The 18,883-nt window shown below is 47.1% G+C and overlaps 1 protein-coding gene across 13 annotated transcripts in view; it reads right to left on the reverse strand.

Annotated features, from left to right (window-relative positions):
- Positions 1–18,883, reverse strand: part of LOC310696204 (rap1 GTPase-activating protein 1-like) — a 49,942-nt gene that overhangs the window by 3,228 nt on the left and 27,831 nt on the right. For 8 of the 13 annotated variants that reach the window (XR_014520480.1, XR_014520484.1, XR_014520485.1 and 5 more), the window contains exons 9-21: positions 18,433–18,486; positions 18,264–18,347; positions 17,294–17,394; positions 16,870–16,999; positions 15,930–16,085; positions 13,335–13,406; positions 12,418–12,504; positions 10,973–11,107; positions 8,293–8,457; positions 5,097–5,200; positions 1,237–1,353; positions 702–831; positions 492–594 (exon numbers count right to left, since the gene is read on the reverse strand). Coding sequence is in view for 5 of the 13 variants with exons in the window: in XM_083481415.1 (XP_083337541.1) it covers positions 492–594; positions 702–831; positions 1,237–1,353; positions 5,097–5,200; positions 8,293–8,457; positions 10,973–11,107; positions 12,418–12,504; positions 13,335–13,406; positions 15,930–16,085; positions 16,870–16,999; positions 17,294–17,394; positions 18,264–18,347; positions 18,433–18,486 (1,438 nt within the window). In the remaining 8 variants the exon portion in view is untranslated. The remainder of the gene's footprint in view (positions 1–491; positions 595–701; positions 832–1,236; positions 1,354–5,096; positions 5,201–8,292; positions 8,458–10,972; positions 11,108–12,417; positions 12,505–13,334; positions 13,407–15,929; positions 16,086–16,869; positions 17,000–17,293; positions 17,395–18,263; positions 18,348–18,432; positions 18,487–18,883) is intronic. The other 5 variants (XR_014520482.1, XR_014520483.1, XM_083481416.1 and 2 more) reach the window with 2 other exon arrangements.

Raw genomic sequence — 18,883 nt, forward strand, 5'->3', positions numbered from 1 at the left:
CATTGGTCGATGCTGCATTTTATTCATGCCTTTAGCCAGAGCCCACCTCTCTAGGATGTGTCAGGAGGTAGTAGAATCAAGAGAAAGAAAAGAGGATGTATTTGATTTGCTTTAGCATATTGTAAAGAAACCAGGTAGTTCTTCAGCAGCTGAAAGTGTGATACTGCTTTCCAGCTGCAAGGAAAGACAGCCGTCATTCTCAAATGATTCCTGCTTCTTGGTCAGAACTGGGTTTTTTTCAAAAGGATAGTGAATCTTTGGTTCACTTGGAAAATTGTAGCCACGTCCTTCTCATGCAAATAGGTACAGGAGTCCTTCTTGTGCTATCATCCTTCCTCCATGAGGGACATCAACATGGGAAAGTTCCCATCTACTTGCTGTCAGTGCAATGTGGGATGGCTTTGCAGCAGCAATGATAATGCAACGGTGACACATTAGTTCACCCAAACAAGTCTTGTCCTAGAACCTGCAAGAACTCGTTTGGTTTTTACCTGGTGAGCTGGTACTGCTGGGTGTGCAGACGCTATCGTCTAACCACGCGCTCTGAGTCAGGGACTCCTGCTTTTGGGGACCTTCAAGGGAACACATCAACTCCTGCACAAGAGAAATGGGGAACGGGCCTTAGAGGATGCTGCAGCTGCTCAGCTGGGACAGGAGGACTACTTGAGTGGAAAGGGGATTTCCAAGACCCCCACACTGACCGCCTCGTTCTCCTCCTCCTCCGACGTCTCGTTTTCTCTCACTCCGCTGCAACAGCTGCTCACGTTGGATGAGGAACGGGACAAGGGCTGCATCACGCAATACCCTGATGTCTGACCGGAGAGCGTTCTGCTGGAGGAACACACAAGCCCCAAATCACCACTCTCATAAATCTCAAGGGCCACCAGCCCAGCATTACAGTTCATAAGCCTCTGTGACAAAAGCCTCACTTTGTGAGAAGTCTTAAAAGCCTGCCCAGACTTGCTCAGGTCCTCTAGTTCATTAGAGCTCAATACACACATTTAAAAACGAAGCTTAGGCTGAGGGACAGCAGTTGGCCCAAAGTCATCCAGTGAGCCTCATAGCCAAATGGGGGTTTGAACCCTGGTTTCCAAAGTCCTAGTCCACTACTCTTATTATGGTACATTGGCTCAATCACCCTCTCTTTCCTGTTAATATAACATGGCAGGATGGAGGTTCCCTCCCCCCCCCCCACTTTACACAAGGCTTCCCAGCGTTCTTTTGTTCTCAACTCACTTGTTCTTCCTGTTGGGGAATTCTGGGGAGCTGGGACTGGAAGAGCCGTCCGACTTGAGGTCAAAGAAGGGCCCTGGGCTCTCCAACACTTTCTGTATCCTTTCAGCAATGTCTTTGCTTTGGAGGAAAGGGAACAAAAACATTTACAACATGGAGCCAAATGTCCTTGCATGAAATCCAGTGGCTTCATTTCTTTAAGACTCTTAAATTCTCCTTCAGCCCATATGGGGACAGAATGAATTCCTCCAAAGGTCATGAGAATGGAAACTGACCCTTTCCCAAAAGTCTAACCAGTGACCTGCGAGGCCTCCTGCCTTTCTCTGTAGCAAACAGCACATTGAACTATCTATCTATATATATATAAACAGTACATAATTCATTCACTATTGTTTCCATTGGTTCATGGGGCTTTCCCATTCTTAGCCCAAATCTCAATTATGGTGAACAGGCCAATTTAACAGGTCAAAACTAAAATGTATTTTATATACATTTTAGACCCATGATACTGCGTGATGTAGAATCTTGATTGGCAGAAACAACAGTTTTTAGGTTTAGCTCACTTAGAATTCTCTTTCCAACTGAAATGCACTCTAATCATGAAAAGAAGGATTTAAGCAGGGATACAGGCTGTGTGTACTCAAATTTGCAAGAAAGTAGGTTGGTCCCTTCTCCTATCTACATATATAGCACAGGTTTGACTAATATGCAGGACACATCAGATTTCACTTTCAATATTTTAGCTCTGCTCATTTTGAGGACAGGAGCTTTAAAGGGAAAAAGTCTTGGGAGAGGATGGCAGCTCCAACTGTACTTTGCAGCCTCCAGAATAAGGAATCGCCATGTCATTCTGCATATGACTTAAGAGTAGGGTGGCTAGTTATACGCTGCAAAAAAATGAGAACAAATCTACAGATGGTAATTCACATGTATAAGTTGCAAATTTAGAAATAATTGCTGAAATTTAAATAGAATTGCAATACAATCTCACCATTATGGGGAAACATCAGGAGAATGTCTAAGTGCTGCTATCACTGGGCAACTTCACGGCTCCTGGTCCCCTTTTTTTCTGATTCCTTATCTTTGAACCAGATTTGGACCAGACAGACAGCAAACGGAGGAGACCTTGCCCGCCCAAGACACATGGGGGCATCTCCTGACAGCATTTGCTTCTTTTAGCTTTAATGATCCTGTCAAATTTTACTGGAGCAGCAGGATAAAGGGGGCGGCACAGAAGGTATTTGCTAAACCGGGGAGGAGGGACACACACTTACCTGGGGAGTAAATAACCCTAACCCACAAGTGAATGGGACTCACTTCTGAGTAGATATGGAGATTGCACTGTTAAGTAGACCAGTGTTTCCCAACCACTGTTCCGCGGCACACTAGTGTGCCGCGAGATGTTGCCTGGTGTGCCGCGGGAAAAATTAAAAAATTTGAAAAGATTTTTTTTTAAAAAAGTCAAATTTTCGATTGGGGCGCCGTCACTAGATGACCCCTGGGGTTCCCTCCCTCCCTCCCGCTCTGTGCCTCCCTCCTCCTCCTCCGGGGAGGCCCTTCCTGGCTCTCGGCCAAGGCTTGGCGGCTGCCACTCACTCGCTCGCCCACCCGTCCCTCCATCCCTGCACCCGGCCTCTCCCCCTCCGTCCCCAGCGCGGGGGCTGCCGGGATCCGTAGTCCCCTCGCCCTTGGGCTCCGCGCCCGCGCGGGGTGCGCAAACTATGTTTCCCAGCGTGGCCTGGCGGGCCGGGCGTTTTGTTTGAAGCGCTCTTCTCCCAGCCATGGAATGGGCGGCAGGGCGGGCAGGGGCTCTACCGCGCAGACCCCGCGCAGCCTGCCTGCGCCCCCGCGGAGATCGGGCGGCAGGATGGAGCCCGGGGATCCCCGCGGAGGCGGAGGCTGCCCCCCAGATAGGGCTGCGTCGGGGGTTTTTTATTTTTGCAATGCTGCATCCGCGCCGGAGGGGACGCATTGGACCGCGGGGAGACCCCTTGGCGGGCGTGCAAGGCAATGCATGCGTGCAGGCGTTGCATGGAGTGCAGTGCAATGCAATGGCAACGCGGCGCCCTGCATGCATGCATGCAACTTCCACCGGCGCTCCGGACTTGGCAGGTGTGGGGGGTCCCCAGTGGGCGGCAGAGAGAGCCGGGAGGGCGAAGGGGAGCCGGGGGGGAGCAGCGCTGCTCCCCGAGCCGAGCCCGGGGGGAAACTTCGGCGTCGTTGCGCCGGGTGTTGGAAGCGGAGGCTGGCGGGGGCCCCTCACCTGCAAAACCTGGTCGCCTCTCATATATTTTGTGCATTGCATTCATCGCCCGCTTTCTCCTCCAAGGAGCTCCCGGGGGCGCGCGTGGTTCTCCCCGTGTTATCCTCGCAACAACAGCCCTGCGAGGTGGGTCAGGCGAGTGGCCCAAGGGAGCACCCAGGGATTGTCCTGGCCAGGTGGGGTGATTTGAACCCTGCTCTCTGCCCGGTCTTCGTCCTCATTTAGCCCCCACATGTGCATGACTGTGCATGACTGAGGTTTTCCCCCCTCATCTTGGCTATGGTGTGAGTCTGTGCTGTTAATTAATGGGGTTCTGCCTTCGGAGAAGATGAGCCAGCCCTCAAGGAGGTGATTATGTAATTTGCTAGCAATTCATGTCCCTCCCGGCGTGACGCTGCGCGCTGACGTCACGGGGCTGTAATGGTGGTGTGCCTCGAGATTTTTTTCATGAAACAAGTGTGCCTTTGCCCAAAAAAGGTTGGGAAACACTGAAGTAGACTTCAGTCATTGTCAGCAGCTGAATCACAAATTATGCTAATAAGTGTTTAATAAGTGGTTTCAATTGTTGCTCTAGCTTCCATGATGGCCTAAGTGTACCACCAAGGAGGGTGAGACTTGTGGGGATGGGACTCAGCAGCAGACAATTTGTAAGGGGCAGGGCAAGGTTGGGTTCTGTCCTTCCTCCCAATCAATGGTCCTTTGGCAAAACTGAAGTTGTGGGATTTTTATTTTTTATAGAGAGACAGAGCAATACACACATAAAATACTCTTTGTTCTGAGTGCATGAACTGACGGCGGCTAAGGTTAAACCACTGTCACTACCTCTTCCATTGGACTTTAATGAGATTTGTACCTGAACTTCTGCCTGTACTGGAGCATGACTATCGTCCTTTTGGTGGTTTTCACCAAATCCGATGAAGCAATGAGGTAAACAAAATGGGTGCAGACAGCACTGGGAAGGATGCCTCAATAATACCACCTTCACCTCTCTTCCAAACAATCCTTTGTCTTTGATATGTGCCTATGGCTCAAGGCACGTGGTCCCTCCTCTCTGCCACTCTTCCCTTGAGTCTTATCCAGTGTCTCCATTTAGGCTTCAATTTCATCACACACACACACCGTAATTTCGGTTCCCCACAATTCCACATCAGTTTGTGATTATTTGTTGTTGAAAAACCAGTTTGTATGTAAATGGAATTTCAATGGAATTTTATGGAAATGCACCAGAATTTTATGAAATTTTAATGGAATTATGAAAATGCACCAGAATTTTACAGCAAAATTCCCCTAATATACACATTTTCTGCAAAGCAATTTCCCCTAATATAAAGCATTTTTGCACGTTCTTTTCACTCATGCATTCATACGCACACTTTAGCCCCTCAGGCTGTGTATTTTTGTGCACACTACTTGGACTGGAGAACTTCATTGCAAAGTCCAGAGGTGCGCAAATTTTAAGGGAAGCTGTGGTTTGGTCTGCCTATTGTTAAGGAAAGTGCTGATTAGGTAAGCTAGCCTATAGATGCAAACCGAATTTCTCCACCATCCCTAGCCATCCCTCTCCCTCTAGTCCTCCAAGTCCCTATAGCCCAGTCCGTACCTTTTCTCCTCCTGGATGTTCTCAATGCCAATTGCACTACTGCGTCGCCCATTGAAGCGGCTACCTCGGTTGCGTGACGGGCTTCTCCCAGGTAGGGCAAAGGACTAGAGGGGAGGAAAGGACAGTAGGAAAAAAAGAGAGACAGAGGAAGAGGAGGATGCAGAAAAGGTAAGAGCTAGAGGGAAGGTGGAAGGTGGAAGACTGGGCTCCAGAGCCTGTCCTTGCATTGCTACCCCATGCTAACAGTTTCAGCCTGTCCAGAGAGTCACAAGGTGCCCAGGCATGATGTGGGAGCTGTCAAAGTTGGACAAACAGCCAAGAGAGAGAAAGAGCGACACACATATGAGAGAGCGAGAGAGAGGGAGAGGGAGGGAGAAATGGAAAGATCGGTAGACAGAAATGCATGTATGAAAGAGCAACAGGGGGAAATAAAGACTCGGGAAAGCACAAGGTAAAGCCATGTACAGCCCCAGAGGGCTAAGCTAGACATTACAGTAAATGTGCACCTGCTACCCAAAATGGAACCCATCACATCTTCTCCCTCTGTCCCAGAAGAGTTTTCCTCCCTACATAATTAGCAGCTGAAGATCTGGAGCAGGGGCAGGGCAATGTGGGATGCAGCTTCTACCAGGGATGCCAAAGTATGTGCCAGGGGCTGGAGCAGGGATTAAACATCTAAAGGCAGTTTCCAGCACTAGCTGTATGTTTACTCCAATATCTAGCTTAGCCCAAAAAGGAAGGGAGAAAAAGTAAAGCTGGGGAGGGGGGGAGTAGAGAGCGCCCCTTTTCCTTACATTTGTTTGGCATTTTTCCTACTTCCAGCAGATGGTGGGTATCACCTTTTCCCTGCAGAATTACCCAAAGGAGACAATGCCTTTCCTGGCTTCTCCGGACATGGAAGGATGGATTCACCTAAAGGAGCCTTGCACAAGGACTTCTGCTTGCGCAATGGGGCTTCCATCCCTTCCTGAATGCCCCCAAAACTGGCTTGAGGGGTTGTGAGAGCCCCCATAACAGCACATGGGGGGGGGGGAAGGCTTGTGCATTCATCACAGTGTGATACTTGAGTTCTATCCAGTGCTTGGAAAACCTGCTAAATCCCCGGCAGTGATCAGGGAAAAGAAGAAATGAAAAGCTTCATCACAAATACAGCTTTCTGAAGTGCCATATTTAGAGTGCTGCCAAATTAGCCGATTAAACCTGGGCTGGGGAACCTGTGGCTTTCCAGATGCTCTAGTCTACAAGTCCCACCATTCCACACCATTGCGCTACACTGGCTGGGATTGATGGGATCCCACCACTGGATTAAACACTAAATTGCTTGCTCCAAACCATACAATGCACTCACATCCGACTGAGAATTTTGGAACCGTGCAGGCTTAACATGTAAGCCACATCTACTTAGATATCGACTTTGCCAACTTCTTCCAGTCATGCCAGAGGAACCTCAACACAGAAGGAATTCACTCTGCGCCATGCTTCTTATCACCAGGGGAGTTGGGCATGTATGGCTCAGGGATAGCAGAACATATGCTTTGAATGCAGAAGGTCCCAGGTTCAGTCTACAGCATCTCTGGTGGCTGTGCTGGTCTCACCTTGAGCACTCTCTTGAGAATGAAAATTCACATAAGCATGCTTTCCACACTATAATTGCAACTCCAGACTCTCGAAAACGGCCTTCTCATCATGTGCCTTCCGTGCCTGTGCAAAAGACTGAATGCTCACTTAGACAATCAGAGGATGTCCTGAACTAGAAAAGCACCAATGCACTGGTAACATTAATGCCAAGCAAAGGAAGAGCCACTAATGCAACACTTTTAGTTCTTTCATTCCAGACACCGCTTCATCTCACCCTGCCATGCAGTCCGTCACTGAACAGTCAAGTCTTGGCAGGCAAAACTAACTTGCTGCAGATTCCCACCAAGTGGTCCGTAGTCAGGAGGTGAGCATACTTGGGTAGAACAATCCTAAGTAAGGTCAGCAGTACAGTGGTGCCCCGCAAGACGAATGCCTCGCAAGACGGAAAACCCGCTAGACGAAAGGGTTTTCTGTTTTTGAGCTGCTTCACAAGACGATTTTCCCTATGGGCTTGCTTTGCAAGACGAAAACGTCTTGCAAGTGTTCCGATTTTTTTTCGCTTTCCCCCCCTTTTACTAAGCCGCTAAGCCGCTAATAGCCTTTTAGCCGCTAATCCGCTAATCCTTTAATAGCCGCTAAGCCTTTAATAGCCGCTAAGCCTTTAATAGCGCTAACCCGCTAAGCGGGTTGCTTCGCAAGACGAAAAAACCGCTAGACGAAGAGACTCGCGGAACGGATTATTTTCGTCTTGCGAGGCACCACTGTATGCTCTACCCAACAAACACACTGTCCTAAACCTCTCCAGCCATCAACAAGGTGGTGGGAGAGGTTCTATAAGCGGGCTCTTATGGAATCTTTTTTAGTTCCCTCAAAATTAAAATTCAGTCTAGTTTCAGGCCTGTTTTTGGCACATAAACCACCCTTGTCACTCCAAAGGATAACCAGTACCGAGAGAGGAATGCCAGGAACGCAACTTCACTAATTCTCCTGGGTCTCTCAGTAGCTTTTGGAATCACTGAACATTGTACCCCTTATGGATAACCTGTTCTGTGTTAGGAATCTGTGGCATAGGGTTTTGGGGGTCCCATTCCTGCCTTGGGGACTGATGCCACAACTGCTGCAGGAGAACTACTGCTCAGCATCGATGCTAAAGGGTCCCAAAGGGATTCATCTTGTCCCCAAGACCAAACGTGAAATGTCTACGTGAAATTTCTGAGGGTATCATCAGCATCTTTTATTCCTCTGTAAAAGTTTTTATATTCCGCCCACTCACATAAAACATCAAGGCAGTGCTCAGCAATTAAAAAAACCAATAGCACAATTTATTCAGATTCTCCCTAAATGCTTTCCCTGTTCCTCAAACTGTTTTCAGAGTCAGAATCGGCAAATGAATAGAATCGGGTCTCAGAGGAACAGGATAGGGAAATGAACATAGAGAGATGGGGTGGCGGGAAGCCCAACAGAAAATAGCCACAAAACACGACCAAGACAAGGAGACATTAATAGCTGGAGACAGATAATGTTGAAGAGCAGCGGGTTCACAGTAGTAGGGGATAGTGGCAAAGGACTGAGTACATGCTGGTCTCCACTCCATGACGCCACCTCCCCAATACCTTACCGCAGCAATAGCCTTGGTGCCTTCGGCGACACTCTGGTTGAGGGCAAGGCCAGCAGTAGCTGGGCGATTGGGTGGAGTTGATGGCTGCTGCTGCTGCTGTTGGTGCTGCTTCCTCATGGCTATGCCCATGGTATCCAGGCTCTGGCTACGGCCCCGGATCACCCGCTGGAGAGAAGGGCAACAGGGAGACAGACACGTTCACAGACACACAAAAGGACATCATGAAGAGCACTATAGGATGTTGGTGGGCTGGGTGGAAGGAAGCGGAAGGAACAGGCATGAACTCAGAAACGCCCGGCTTCCTACAGGACTCAGGCAGACAAGGTATTGTTTCCAAGTGGACAGAACTTGCTTCTGCTAACCTAACCCACAAACTCCTGAAGAGCTCTCTCATAAAAGCCACACACACGTTGTCCCTAGCCTATGGCAACCCAAAGCACAACCACCAGGGGGCAGACATTTAATCCTCCAACACAGGCATAGGCAAACTCGGCCCTCCAGATGTTTTGGGACTACAACTCCCATCATCCCTGACCACTGGTGCTGTTAGCTAGGGATGATGGGAGTTGTAGTCCCAAAATATCTGGAGGGCCGAGTTTGCCTATGCCGGCTCCAACACTATTCTTTGGACCTGGCACTGTAGATATGAGCAGAACCACCAACTCGCAGAAAAGGTAAGAGAGGATACTGTGGTCAATGGCATCAAAAGCTGCTGAGAGATCAAGCAAAAGCAGCAAAGTTGCACTCTCCCTGTCCCTCTCCTGAAGAAGCGCATCCATCAGGATGCTTAAGGCCATTCTGTCCTCAAACTGGACCTAAACCCAGACTGAAATGGGTCAAGATAACCAGTTCCTTCCAATGGTGTCTGCAGCTGGATGACCCTCTCAAGCACCTTATCCCAAAAAGGGATCGGGTGGTAGTCCAATATTAGTGGCTGGTCCATCGTCATCAAAGTTCCTCGGGGTTCAAGCAGGGCTTCTTCAGGAGCTGCTGCATCACTGCCTCCTCCAGGAGCTCAGGTACTTCAGATGAGTCATGATGGCCAGATGTTGAGCACACATGTGGGACAAACCACTGCAAACACCTTGCCCACGTCCTCAAACCTCATCAGCTGATCCCACAAGATTGGGCAAGATGTTGTGTTGGACACCTCACCCAGCTCTGTAACAATGGTAGCATTCAGCTCAACAGCTGGTGATTTTATTCTCAAAGCCGCTGGCAAATATGTCACAGCTGGAACTCTATTCCCAGTGACAGGGGTTGGCAGCCCCCTTAGCACATCTCTGCTGGCTAGCTACTCAAAGGTGTGATGGGGTAAGCAAATTAAGTCTTCTTTGCAGTAGGCACAACTATGTGCTCTAGCCCACCTCTGACCGACTTTGCATTGGATTGTATGCCATTGTACTCTAGACTTCATTTATCCTGTTTCATGGCTTGGAGAGCCATAGAAACCCAGTGAGCTCTCCAGGCTCCACAATTTTGGAAAATGAACTCAGGAGTAATTGCGTCACCTGCTCAATGCATCTCACTATTCCACAGCAACACTGAAGCTCAACAGGACCGCCAACCTTGGCTTCTGAAAAATCCCCCCAAGCATTCCAGAACCCCTTGGATTCCATATGTCTCTGGGGGTAGACCATCCTAATGGCAGAGAGGGAATGACACTACAAGACCCAACTTTGCCAGATAATGGTCTGACCATTAAAGGTAAAGGGACCCCTGACCATCAGGTCCAGTCGTGGCCGACTCTGGGGTTGCGGCACTCATCTCGCTTTATTGGCCGAGGGAGGCGGCGTACAGCTTCCAGGTCATGTGGCCAGCATGATTAAGCCACTTCTGGCGAACCAGAGCAGCACATGGAAACGCCGTTTACCTTCCCGCCGGAGTGGCACCTATTTATCTACTTGCACTTTGACGTGCTTTTGAACTGCTAGGTTGGCAGGAGCTGGGACCGAGCAACGGGAGCTCACCCCGTCACGGGGATTCGAACTGCCGACCTTCTGATCGGCAAGTCCTAGGCTCTGTGGTTTAACCCACAGCGCCACCTGCGTCCCTTGGTCTGAGCATTACAATGGGGTTAATTCAACCCTGCCCCCACAACATCTAGAGTACCACCACCCATCATACCGTGAGGTAAAGCCTAAATCAAGGCCTTGTCCTTAGTATGGACACCGAATTATCCCAGAAGCAATGTACTGAGGTTACGCAACACCACATTACAGACCACCTCAGCCAGCTTAGTGAGGTATACTGTTGAGCAGCAAGGTGGCCAGTTTACAAGGCACCAACTGCAGTCCCAATCTGCCCTGCCCCAAACCTGTGGCTGATTTCCCCTCCTCTGCAGGTAGCCTGCTGGCATCTGTTCTCTGAAAAGCAAATATTGACAGCTGCGTAGGATGGTGGCTAAGAGACTAATCTAAGAGCTAGGAAATTCCTTCTTTTGGTAAGCTACCATCCCTAAGCCACCTGCACCCCGCTGGCAAGATCTAAAATACAGAGATAATGCAAAAAACCTACCTCTCAGAGCAGTTGTGGGGATGACTAAGGTAATGTATGTGAAATACCTCCAATGGACAAAATGCAAAGTATTATTACAATATTCACCAGAGCAGCATGAAATGGGAAAATGCAAAATTACACCGGAAGAGAGATACTAAGCATCACCTATTCCCTCTCTCACCTTGAAATTCTCAAAGAAGCCACCACCCCCATTCTCCATTTTGTCGTCGTCGCCAGAGGCCAAGCCCATCATACTGCGGCTACGAATCTGCAACTCCTCATAAAGGCTCTCCAGGAGGGCACTGCGGGTACGATCCTGCTCCAGAAGCAGAGAAAGAGAACACGTTTCAAAAAACAAATAGAATAGAAACTGGGAAGGGTGCACGCTTAATCAGAAAGGAAGAAAGATCAGGCTGAGTGACAGAAAATAAAGCAGCTCTGTATGTGGGTAAGTTACATAATCAGCTGGATCATAGAGCTTCAATAGCTCTATGGACTCACATTAAAGCATGAGACTCAATCTCAGGGCTGTGGGTTCAAGCCCCACGTTGGGCAAAAAGAGATTCCTGCATTGCAAGTCGTTGGACTAGATGACCCTCAGGGTCCCTTCCAGCTCTAAAATTCTATGATTCTAAGTAGATGTGATTAACCAATTTTAATTTGATTTTGCTCCTAAGGGAATATTTAACATCAGCTACCTAAGGGGGGTTCAGAGACCCCAGGGAACTTTTGGAGGCTGTTTGATAAGGGCAGCCTGGTAAATAGTTAATCTCTTATCTGGTGGCACTGAGTACCTTAAATAGGGAATGGGAGGGTACAAGAGAGGAGTACACTCTGTTGTGGCCAGGTCTCCCCCAAGGTGACCCAGGGTGGCTAGAATGTGATTGTCACACTTACATAGTGTGCTTTTCATTCTATTGTAGGAGTTTCAGTTCCTATTAAAAGTGTAATTTTGAGTTTAAAGTCACCAGGAGGAATTACCCTTCCCCTCCCCATGCAACAGCTGCAGTGTAGAAAGTCCTAGGTTGGATTTAGACATCACCTTGCCAACAAAGGTCCGTATAGTTAAAGGTATGGTTTTCCCAGTAGTGATGTATGGAAGTGAGAGCTGGACCATAAAGAAGGCTGATTGCCGAAGAATTGATGCTTTTGAATTATGGTGCTGGAGGAGACTCTTGAGAGTCCCATGGACTGCAAGAAGATCAAACCTATCCATTCTTAAGGAAATCAGCTCTGAGTGCTCACTGGAAGGACAGATCCTGAAGCTGAGGCTCCAATACTTCATGAGAAGAGAAGACTGGAAAAGACCCTGATGTTGGGAAAGATTGAGGGCACAAGGAGAAGGGGACGGCAGAGGATGAGATGGTTGGACAGTGTTGTCGAAGCTACCAGCTGAGTTTGACCAAACTGCGGGAGGCAGTGGAAGACAGGAGTGCCTGGCGTGCTCTGGTCCATGGGGTCATGAAGAGTCGCACACGACTAAATGACTAATCAACAACAATTTATTGTTGAACCTGCATTTCATTTCACATCCTGTCATTGATCACCAATATGTTGCTTCCTGGTACTCATATCAATCTTTGCTCTTTAAGATACATGAATGCAAATAAAAGTAAACCGACTCACCTCTAGCTTAGCAAATTTCTCAGCATGGTAGCAGCTGTGCTCCGCATTTATAAGCTTTGCCAGAAGAAATTCACGGAACTCTGTGCCCTGTCAGAAGGAGGAGAATGCTCACTCACAGTATTTAAGTCTTACAAGACCCTTTCTTATAGATATATCCAGAACTGTTTTGGTGCCACAAAGGACAGTGATGAAGGTTCTAGGATACTTCTTTGCAAGCTAATACTTAGATTGCATGTTGATACCTAAGTACAGGAACAAACACAGATACAAGAATATTCCTCTATTCACCTCAATAGAGGCACTGTAGAGATGAAGAATACATTCAAATTAACCACGTGGGACATGTGGGACTAAAAACTCATGATTTCCTAAATGCCCTCCCAGTCCCCAAGGAAAAGAAAATCCTTTACAGTATGTAGACATATAGGAAATGAAGGCTATCTTTCCTTATGGTGCTTTAGCTTTTGACAGGCAGGGAAATCTATTACATATGGATTCATTTAAAGAGGCAACGCCTCATTTCCTATTTATAAAGAAAAAGTAGACGATGCTGTACTACAATTTTTTCTGAAAATACATATTAATCCTCTTAGCTGATGAATACTGATACTAGAAGGTGCTTACGCTGAAACTGGCAGCATCTATTTTAGGTGCTTCTGAACATATTAAATGATAACAGTGGCAATATTGGGAATGCTAGAGCCACATCTAAGAACACAAGTTGAGCTGGAAAAATGGATCCCAGGTTCATAGGTGCTACAATATTTTAGAGCCCAGGCTGTCACAAGTTTGGGGCTTTTCCAGCCCTAGGTAGTTGCACAGAAAACGGTTCATATAAATAGATCGTAATGTAGGAAACATTACCAGAATTCCACTGCCCTGTAAGCCTTTATTTGTTTTTCTGGCTGCACACAAACCTTTTTGAATATTGCTGGATTTGGCAGAGAAGGCCCAAAGAAAGGGACGTCATCACGGGCTGTAACAGAAACCTGCAACCATCAGAAGGGACAGAGTGGTTTTAGAGTACAGACAGAATGACCACTGCGCAGGGTCTGTGCTCGTCTACAGCCTTAGGATAATATTAAAACATTGTCAGTTTTAAACTGCTGTCTGATGAAACATTGCAAAACCTTTTATAACATTGCAAAAATGCAAATAAATGCACATTTGTACATTATATTCCAGGTGCATATAATCATTGCATTCATAGTATTCTTCCTTTTTCGACTATCAAAATGCATAAAAGCTATTTCCATTACCAACAGTCTGTTATACTTAACTACCTTTCCTATATTTCCAATACATTAAACACTTGCATTATTTTACAAATAAATATCACATAAAAACTAATTGCTATATTTTCCTGCTGTGTTCTTATTTGTTTAATTTCCCCTCAACAATAGATACGGATTGGCTGGCTCCTGCACCTTCTTTATCATAATATTGGATAAATAAACTCAATTTATTTACAAACATATTTTCATGGTGTCTTCCTTCTCTAACAAATCAGATTTGTTAGCTTAACCATTCTTGCCATGTCCTGGATTTTAGTTAGCCAGTGATCTATAGAGGGACAGCAAGCACTTTTCTAGTTTGGGCATAGTATCATTCTTGCTGCAATTAGCAAAAAAACAAAGAACAAACCCCAACCATTTCCAAATCTTCTTCTTCGACTCTATCCTTAAGCTAACTGAATAATATTACTAGTGCGTTTCTTAGAAGGTCATAACCTGGGTTATTTTTTTATTTTATTCCTTCCATAACTTAATCCCAGTATATTTGGTTTAGGAATACGTCTACATGATATAAAATATTTGCTCCAGGGTTATTTGGAGGAAGCCATGTGATTTAAGGGTATGGTATGGATGTGACCTCAGTCTGCTTTAAAGTGGCAAATTAAGAGTAGGTGACCTGAAGCAAGAACTGCATATGTGCCCTGTTTCTCTTGCAAAGTACTTCTTCAGCAGCCTGCCTCGTCTCTGCTTCTTGGGCCCCCTCCTCTCCTGCCTCTGCTTCTGGACTGCTCTCTGCCCCAGCCTCTTCCTGCTCACTAAACCCTGTTACCTCTTCAGCTTCCAACACCTCCTCCTAGTCTGATCTCTCTGACCACTCATCGCCATCCCATCATCAATCTCCTGGCTCTGAACCTTCTTCCCTTGGGGTTTCCCCAGCCAGTGCCTCTGCCGTCAAGCCAGTCCGTGACATCACCTTAACACCCCCTCCTGTTATTTATTCGAGTATTTGTCCAGGTTGCCAATATAGCACTGAAGTTAAGCTAAAATGCTTGTCATTATCTGGGTTGCTTTAGTTGACTTTCCCAAGTCATTGTGCTGCTTGGACCCTTGATCACCAGTAGGAGTCATTGCTACCAGGAGTGTCACTTGTGTACACCAAGGTTCATGTGTACTTACACATGGATAAGAGAGGGAAATGCACACACTTCTGAGAATGACACAACTCCTTATCAGAAAAAGTACACAGAACAATAGAGCAACAAAGGACTGGAGCCTCAGCTCTGCATGTTTTAAGACTTAAGACGTGATCAGGTGAAATTTCACCTTGACTCCTGTTCTCTTCCGGCTGGAAGAAAAGTAAACCACTTTGAGGTTTTTGATTAACCAGTGAGTAAATTCCGCTAAAATAAGTAAGTAAATAAAAGAGTTACTGGCAAGAGACTGGCTAGTGCTCCACAATTTCGCCCCACTGTAGCCAAGGATTAGAGAACCAATGCAAAGTTAAAAGAAAAAAAGAAGTGGGCTAAGATTTAAAGTGCCGTAGTGCAATACAGGAGGGATGGGAAACCCTTTTCAGCCCAAGAGATATATTCCTTTCTGCACAACCTTCCATGGGCCACATGTTGGGGCGGTCAGATAGCAGGGCTAGTGGCTAAAGCAGCAACAACTGTTATTTTTTACCTGTGTACAGTAGGCTAGTTTCTAGGCACATTTAGACACCCCTCTCTATCCACCTAGGGGGCAGTGGGTGGTGCTGTGGGTTAAACCACAGAGCCTAGGACTTGCCGATCAGAAGGTCAGCGGTTCGAATCCCCGCAACGGGGTGAGCTCCTGTTGCTCGGCCCCAGCTCCTGCCAACCTAGCAGTTCAAAAGCACGTCAAAGTGCAAGTAGATAAATAGGTACCACTCCGGCGGGAAGGTAAACGGCGTTTCCGTGTGCTGCTTTTGTTCGCCAGAAGCGGCTTAGTCATGCTTGCCACATGACCCAGAAACTGTACGCCGGCTCCCTCGGCCAATAAAGCGGTCACGACTGGACCTAATGGTCAGGGGTCCCTTTACCTTTTCCTTTACCTCTATCCACCAATGAGGCAAGCAAGAAGCATTAGCACTCAAGGAAGGTGCAAAGAATGGCCAGTGAGAGGTGTGGCTGGGAAGGGGGTGTGGCTTGGGGAGATTCCCAAGGGCCAGCTAGAGGAGCCTAGAGGTTTGCTACCCTTGCAGAAGAACTCTCTTGCACTCATCGTGAAAGTAGCAGAGTATTGACCGAGTGGACTTACCTTGTAGAGAGTCTCCCCCAGGGCGCTGTGGTGGAGCTGCACGACCACATAGGAATGCAGGAAGTTTGACGCAATCATGTCGGGGACAAAGGGAGTATTTTCGTCCTGGAAGACAATGGCCACGATATCGTTCCCAATGTGGCGCTTCCGCTGAAGCTGGAAGGGAACACACAAGGGAACATGTTAAGAGGGGAATTGGGCTTCCCAATGCAAGCTGCCCAGCTTGGCCACTCAAGTCCACAGCACCCACCCCAATCTTAAACTCCAATCCATTTAAACTGTCAACCCAAGTGTGGCGCTTGCCTCCTAGGTGGGTCATAAGGAAAGGGTTAAAAATGGGTGTGATGTGATTGGCCAGTGGAAACTGATAGGAGGAGTTAGAGTGAGAGTTGGAGTTGTGTGAAAGTCAGTTGAGAGTTGGGAGTTGAAGGAGGAGGAGGGAGAATAGTCTGTGGGTTGGTTGAGTTGTGTGGTGAGAGAGTGAGAGCAATTGTTAGGTGGAGTCAGATAGATAGTTAGTTGGGATAATCAGTTTGAAGTTGTTAGGAACGAATAAGACAGTTAAGGAACTAAGATTAAGAAACTGCCAAGAAAAATTAACTGAAACCATAAGCTTGTTCATGCCTATAAAATAAACTTGATTATTTGTTAATGTTACCAACTGACTGGACTCCGTGTGTACCCATGAGAAACGGGTTGGTGGCAGCGAAGAACGCAATTACAGTGGTGGCACAGGGTCAATAGACCGTCAAACGTCCGGGGGCCCTGTGTGATCGCCACACCAAGCAAACCCCAGACCAGATTATGGCCTCTTCTTTCCAATCACAACTTGCTCCAACAACCTTCCCTTTGTCACATCAACCCTAAAGTAGCTACCTGTCCGTTGCCATCACTCTAGAGGCTTATTCAATATTGTGTCCTCCATAGGTCCCCACGGTACCTGTTGGGCATCTCCCTCTGTGAAGGGCAACATCGTAGAGACATGGAACATGATCTCTTTGCCCCGGAAATGTGTGTAGATAGACTCGGATCCTGTTTGACCTCTAGTAACATCCAAGCCACCTCGGAAGCTGATCAGCATAAGGCAAGAAGGAGAAGGAGAAGGAGAGAGGGGAACAGGCAGAAGAAGAGATACCATGAACAACGGTAGCAGCTTTATCAAAGGCAGAAATACAATTCACAAAATGAATTGTGGTAATTGGTGTGTGCAGTGGTGTGTGAAAGAGGGTAGGAGGCCTAGAATTTCCTGCCACTTCCCAGGACGAGACCAGACAGGGCCACTGCTATCTGCTGCTATTAAGGCGATGAAAGAGTCTTTGAAGGAAAAATGGGCCAAGAAAAGTTTTTACAGCTGAAGTACTCACCCACGGAAATCCTGCAACTGGATCCTGTCTCCAAGGATATCCAAAAACTCTAAGAAGCCCAGACTCTCTTCAGTATTACTGAAGACTTCTTCCTCTGTGGTCTATATAAAAGGAAACAGAAAACTGAAGGCCACCATTTCCCATTCGAGTTCTTGACCTATCCTGGAGTCCAATAACCAGTACAATAAAGGTCTCTTTTGCACATGTGTGTGCATATGCACAAGCACACAAACAAACAAACCAACCAACAAACAAACAAACAAACAAACAAACAAACAAACACACTCTCTCTCCTTTCCTTTCACCTTCCTAAAAAAGCCACAATCCCTGTTTGCCAGAGCGGAAGGTGTGGAGACTGTGTGTATCTTTGACACTAGCAGAAGATAAGCTGAATAGGTTCTGAACAGATATTAGTCAGTGGTGGCCCATAGGCCATAGCCAATCCCCTAAAGCAGGGGTAGGCAACCTAAGGCCCAAGGCCGGATGCGGCCCAATCACCTTCTCAATCTGGCCTGTGGATGGTCAGTGTGTTTTTACATGAGTAGACTGGGTTATTTGTGGGACATAGGAATTCTTCATTTTTCTTTTCAAAATACAGTCCGGCCCAACACATGGTCTGAGAGAAGTGGAAAAGGTTGCTGACTCCTGCCCTAAAGGGGTCCTTTCAGCAGGGACTTAAAGAGACATTTCTCAGGTGATGTCTACAGCTTGGTTTCTCCTCCCTAGTTACTTGCATGTCACTTCCAAGTGCTCCCCTTCCCAGTTGCTGAAGCCAGAGGGAGGATGGGGGGAGGACAAAGGAGGGGAGATGATTAGCCAAAAAGGAGTGATGGTGTACCGGAAAGGAACAATGGAGGATCACTGGACATGATGGAGGGGAACAAGAGGACATAAGGAAGCTCTTGCCCAGACTCCCCAAATAGCCTATGATAGAAAAGGGCATTGAGTGTGCATAAGAAAAGAGGTTTACCTGCCCAGGTTTTTGGTAGATGACTCCGAACTTGAAGTTATTGCTGATGACATGTTCATCAAATGCAACAATGAGTTGGGAAGCCTAGGAGGTGGAGAAACAGCCAGAGTTAGAAGTGAAAACAGGCAGAGAAAGAGAGAGTTTGCATATGGGGCTACAGCAAGCCTACCTTGGGATAGAGCACTGGAAAGAAGCGGTCAACATTCACATCCTCACACAGCAGCTGCAGGAGGACAAGCAAAAGATGTTAACACACTTCCAGTGCAGGGACTTGAGGCACCATTTTCACTGACACCAATTGGATGAGCCTCAATTATTTAACATGGCGTGAAAATTCACATTTGCAAATTTAACCTTTCAACAGTCCTGTATTTGCAAGGGATTTGTCACACACACACACACACACACACACACACACACACACACACACACACCAACTTATTTATTTTCTAGTTGATTTCATAGGCTAGTACTCAAGGATTCAAAATTGATTAAGTGGGATATAAATTTAAATTTAGGACATAAATTTGAGACTGTTTAACTTATGCTGCCTGGAATGGGTGACTTAGCAAAATGGAACCTTTTCTTTGGACAAGTAACTGAAAGGAATCAGATTTGGT

The sequence above is a fragment of the Podarcis liolepis genome, assembly GCF_965112155.1.
Source record: "Podarcis liolepis genome assembly, chromosome: 17".
Classification (NCBI taxonomy): Eukaryota; Metazoa; Chordata; class Lepidosauria; order Squamata; family Lacertidae; genus Podarcis; species Podarcis liolepis.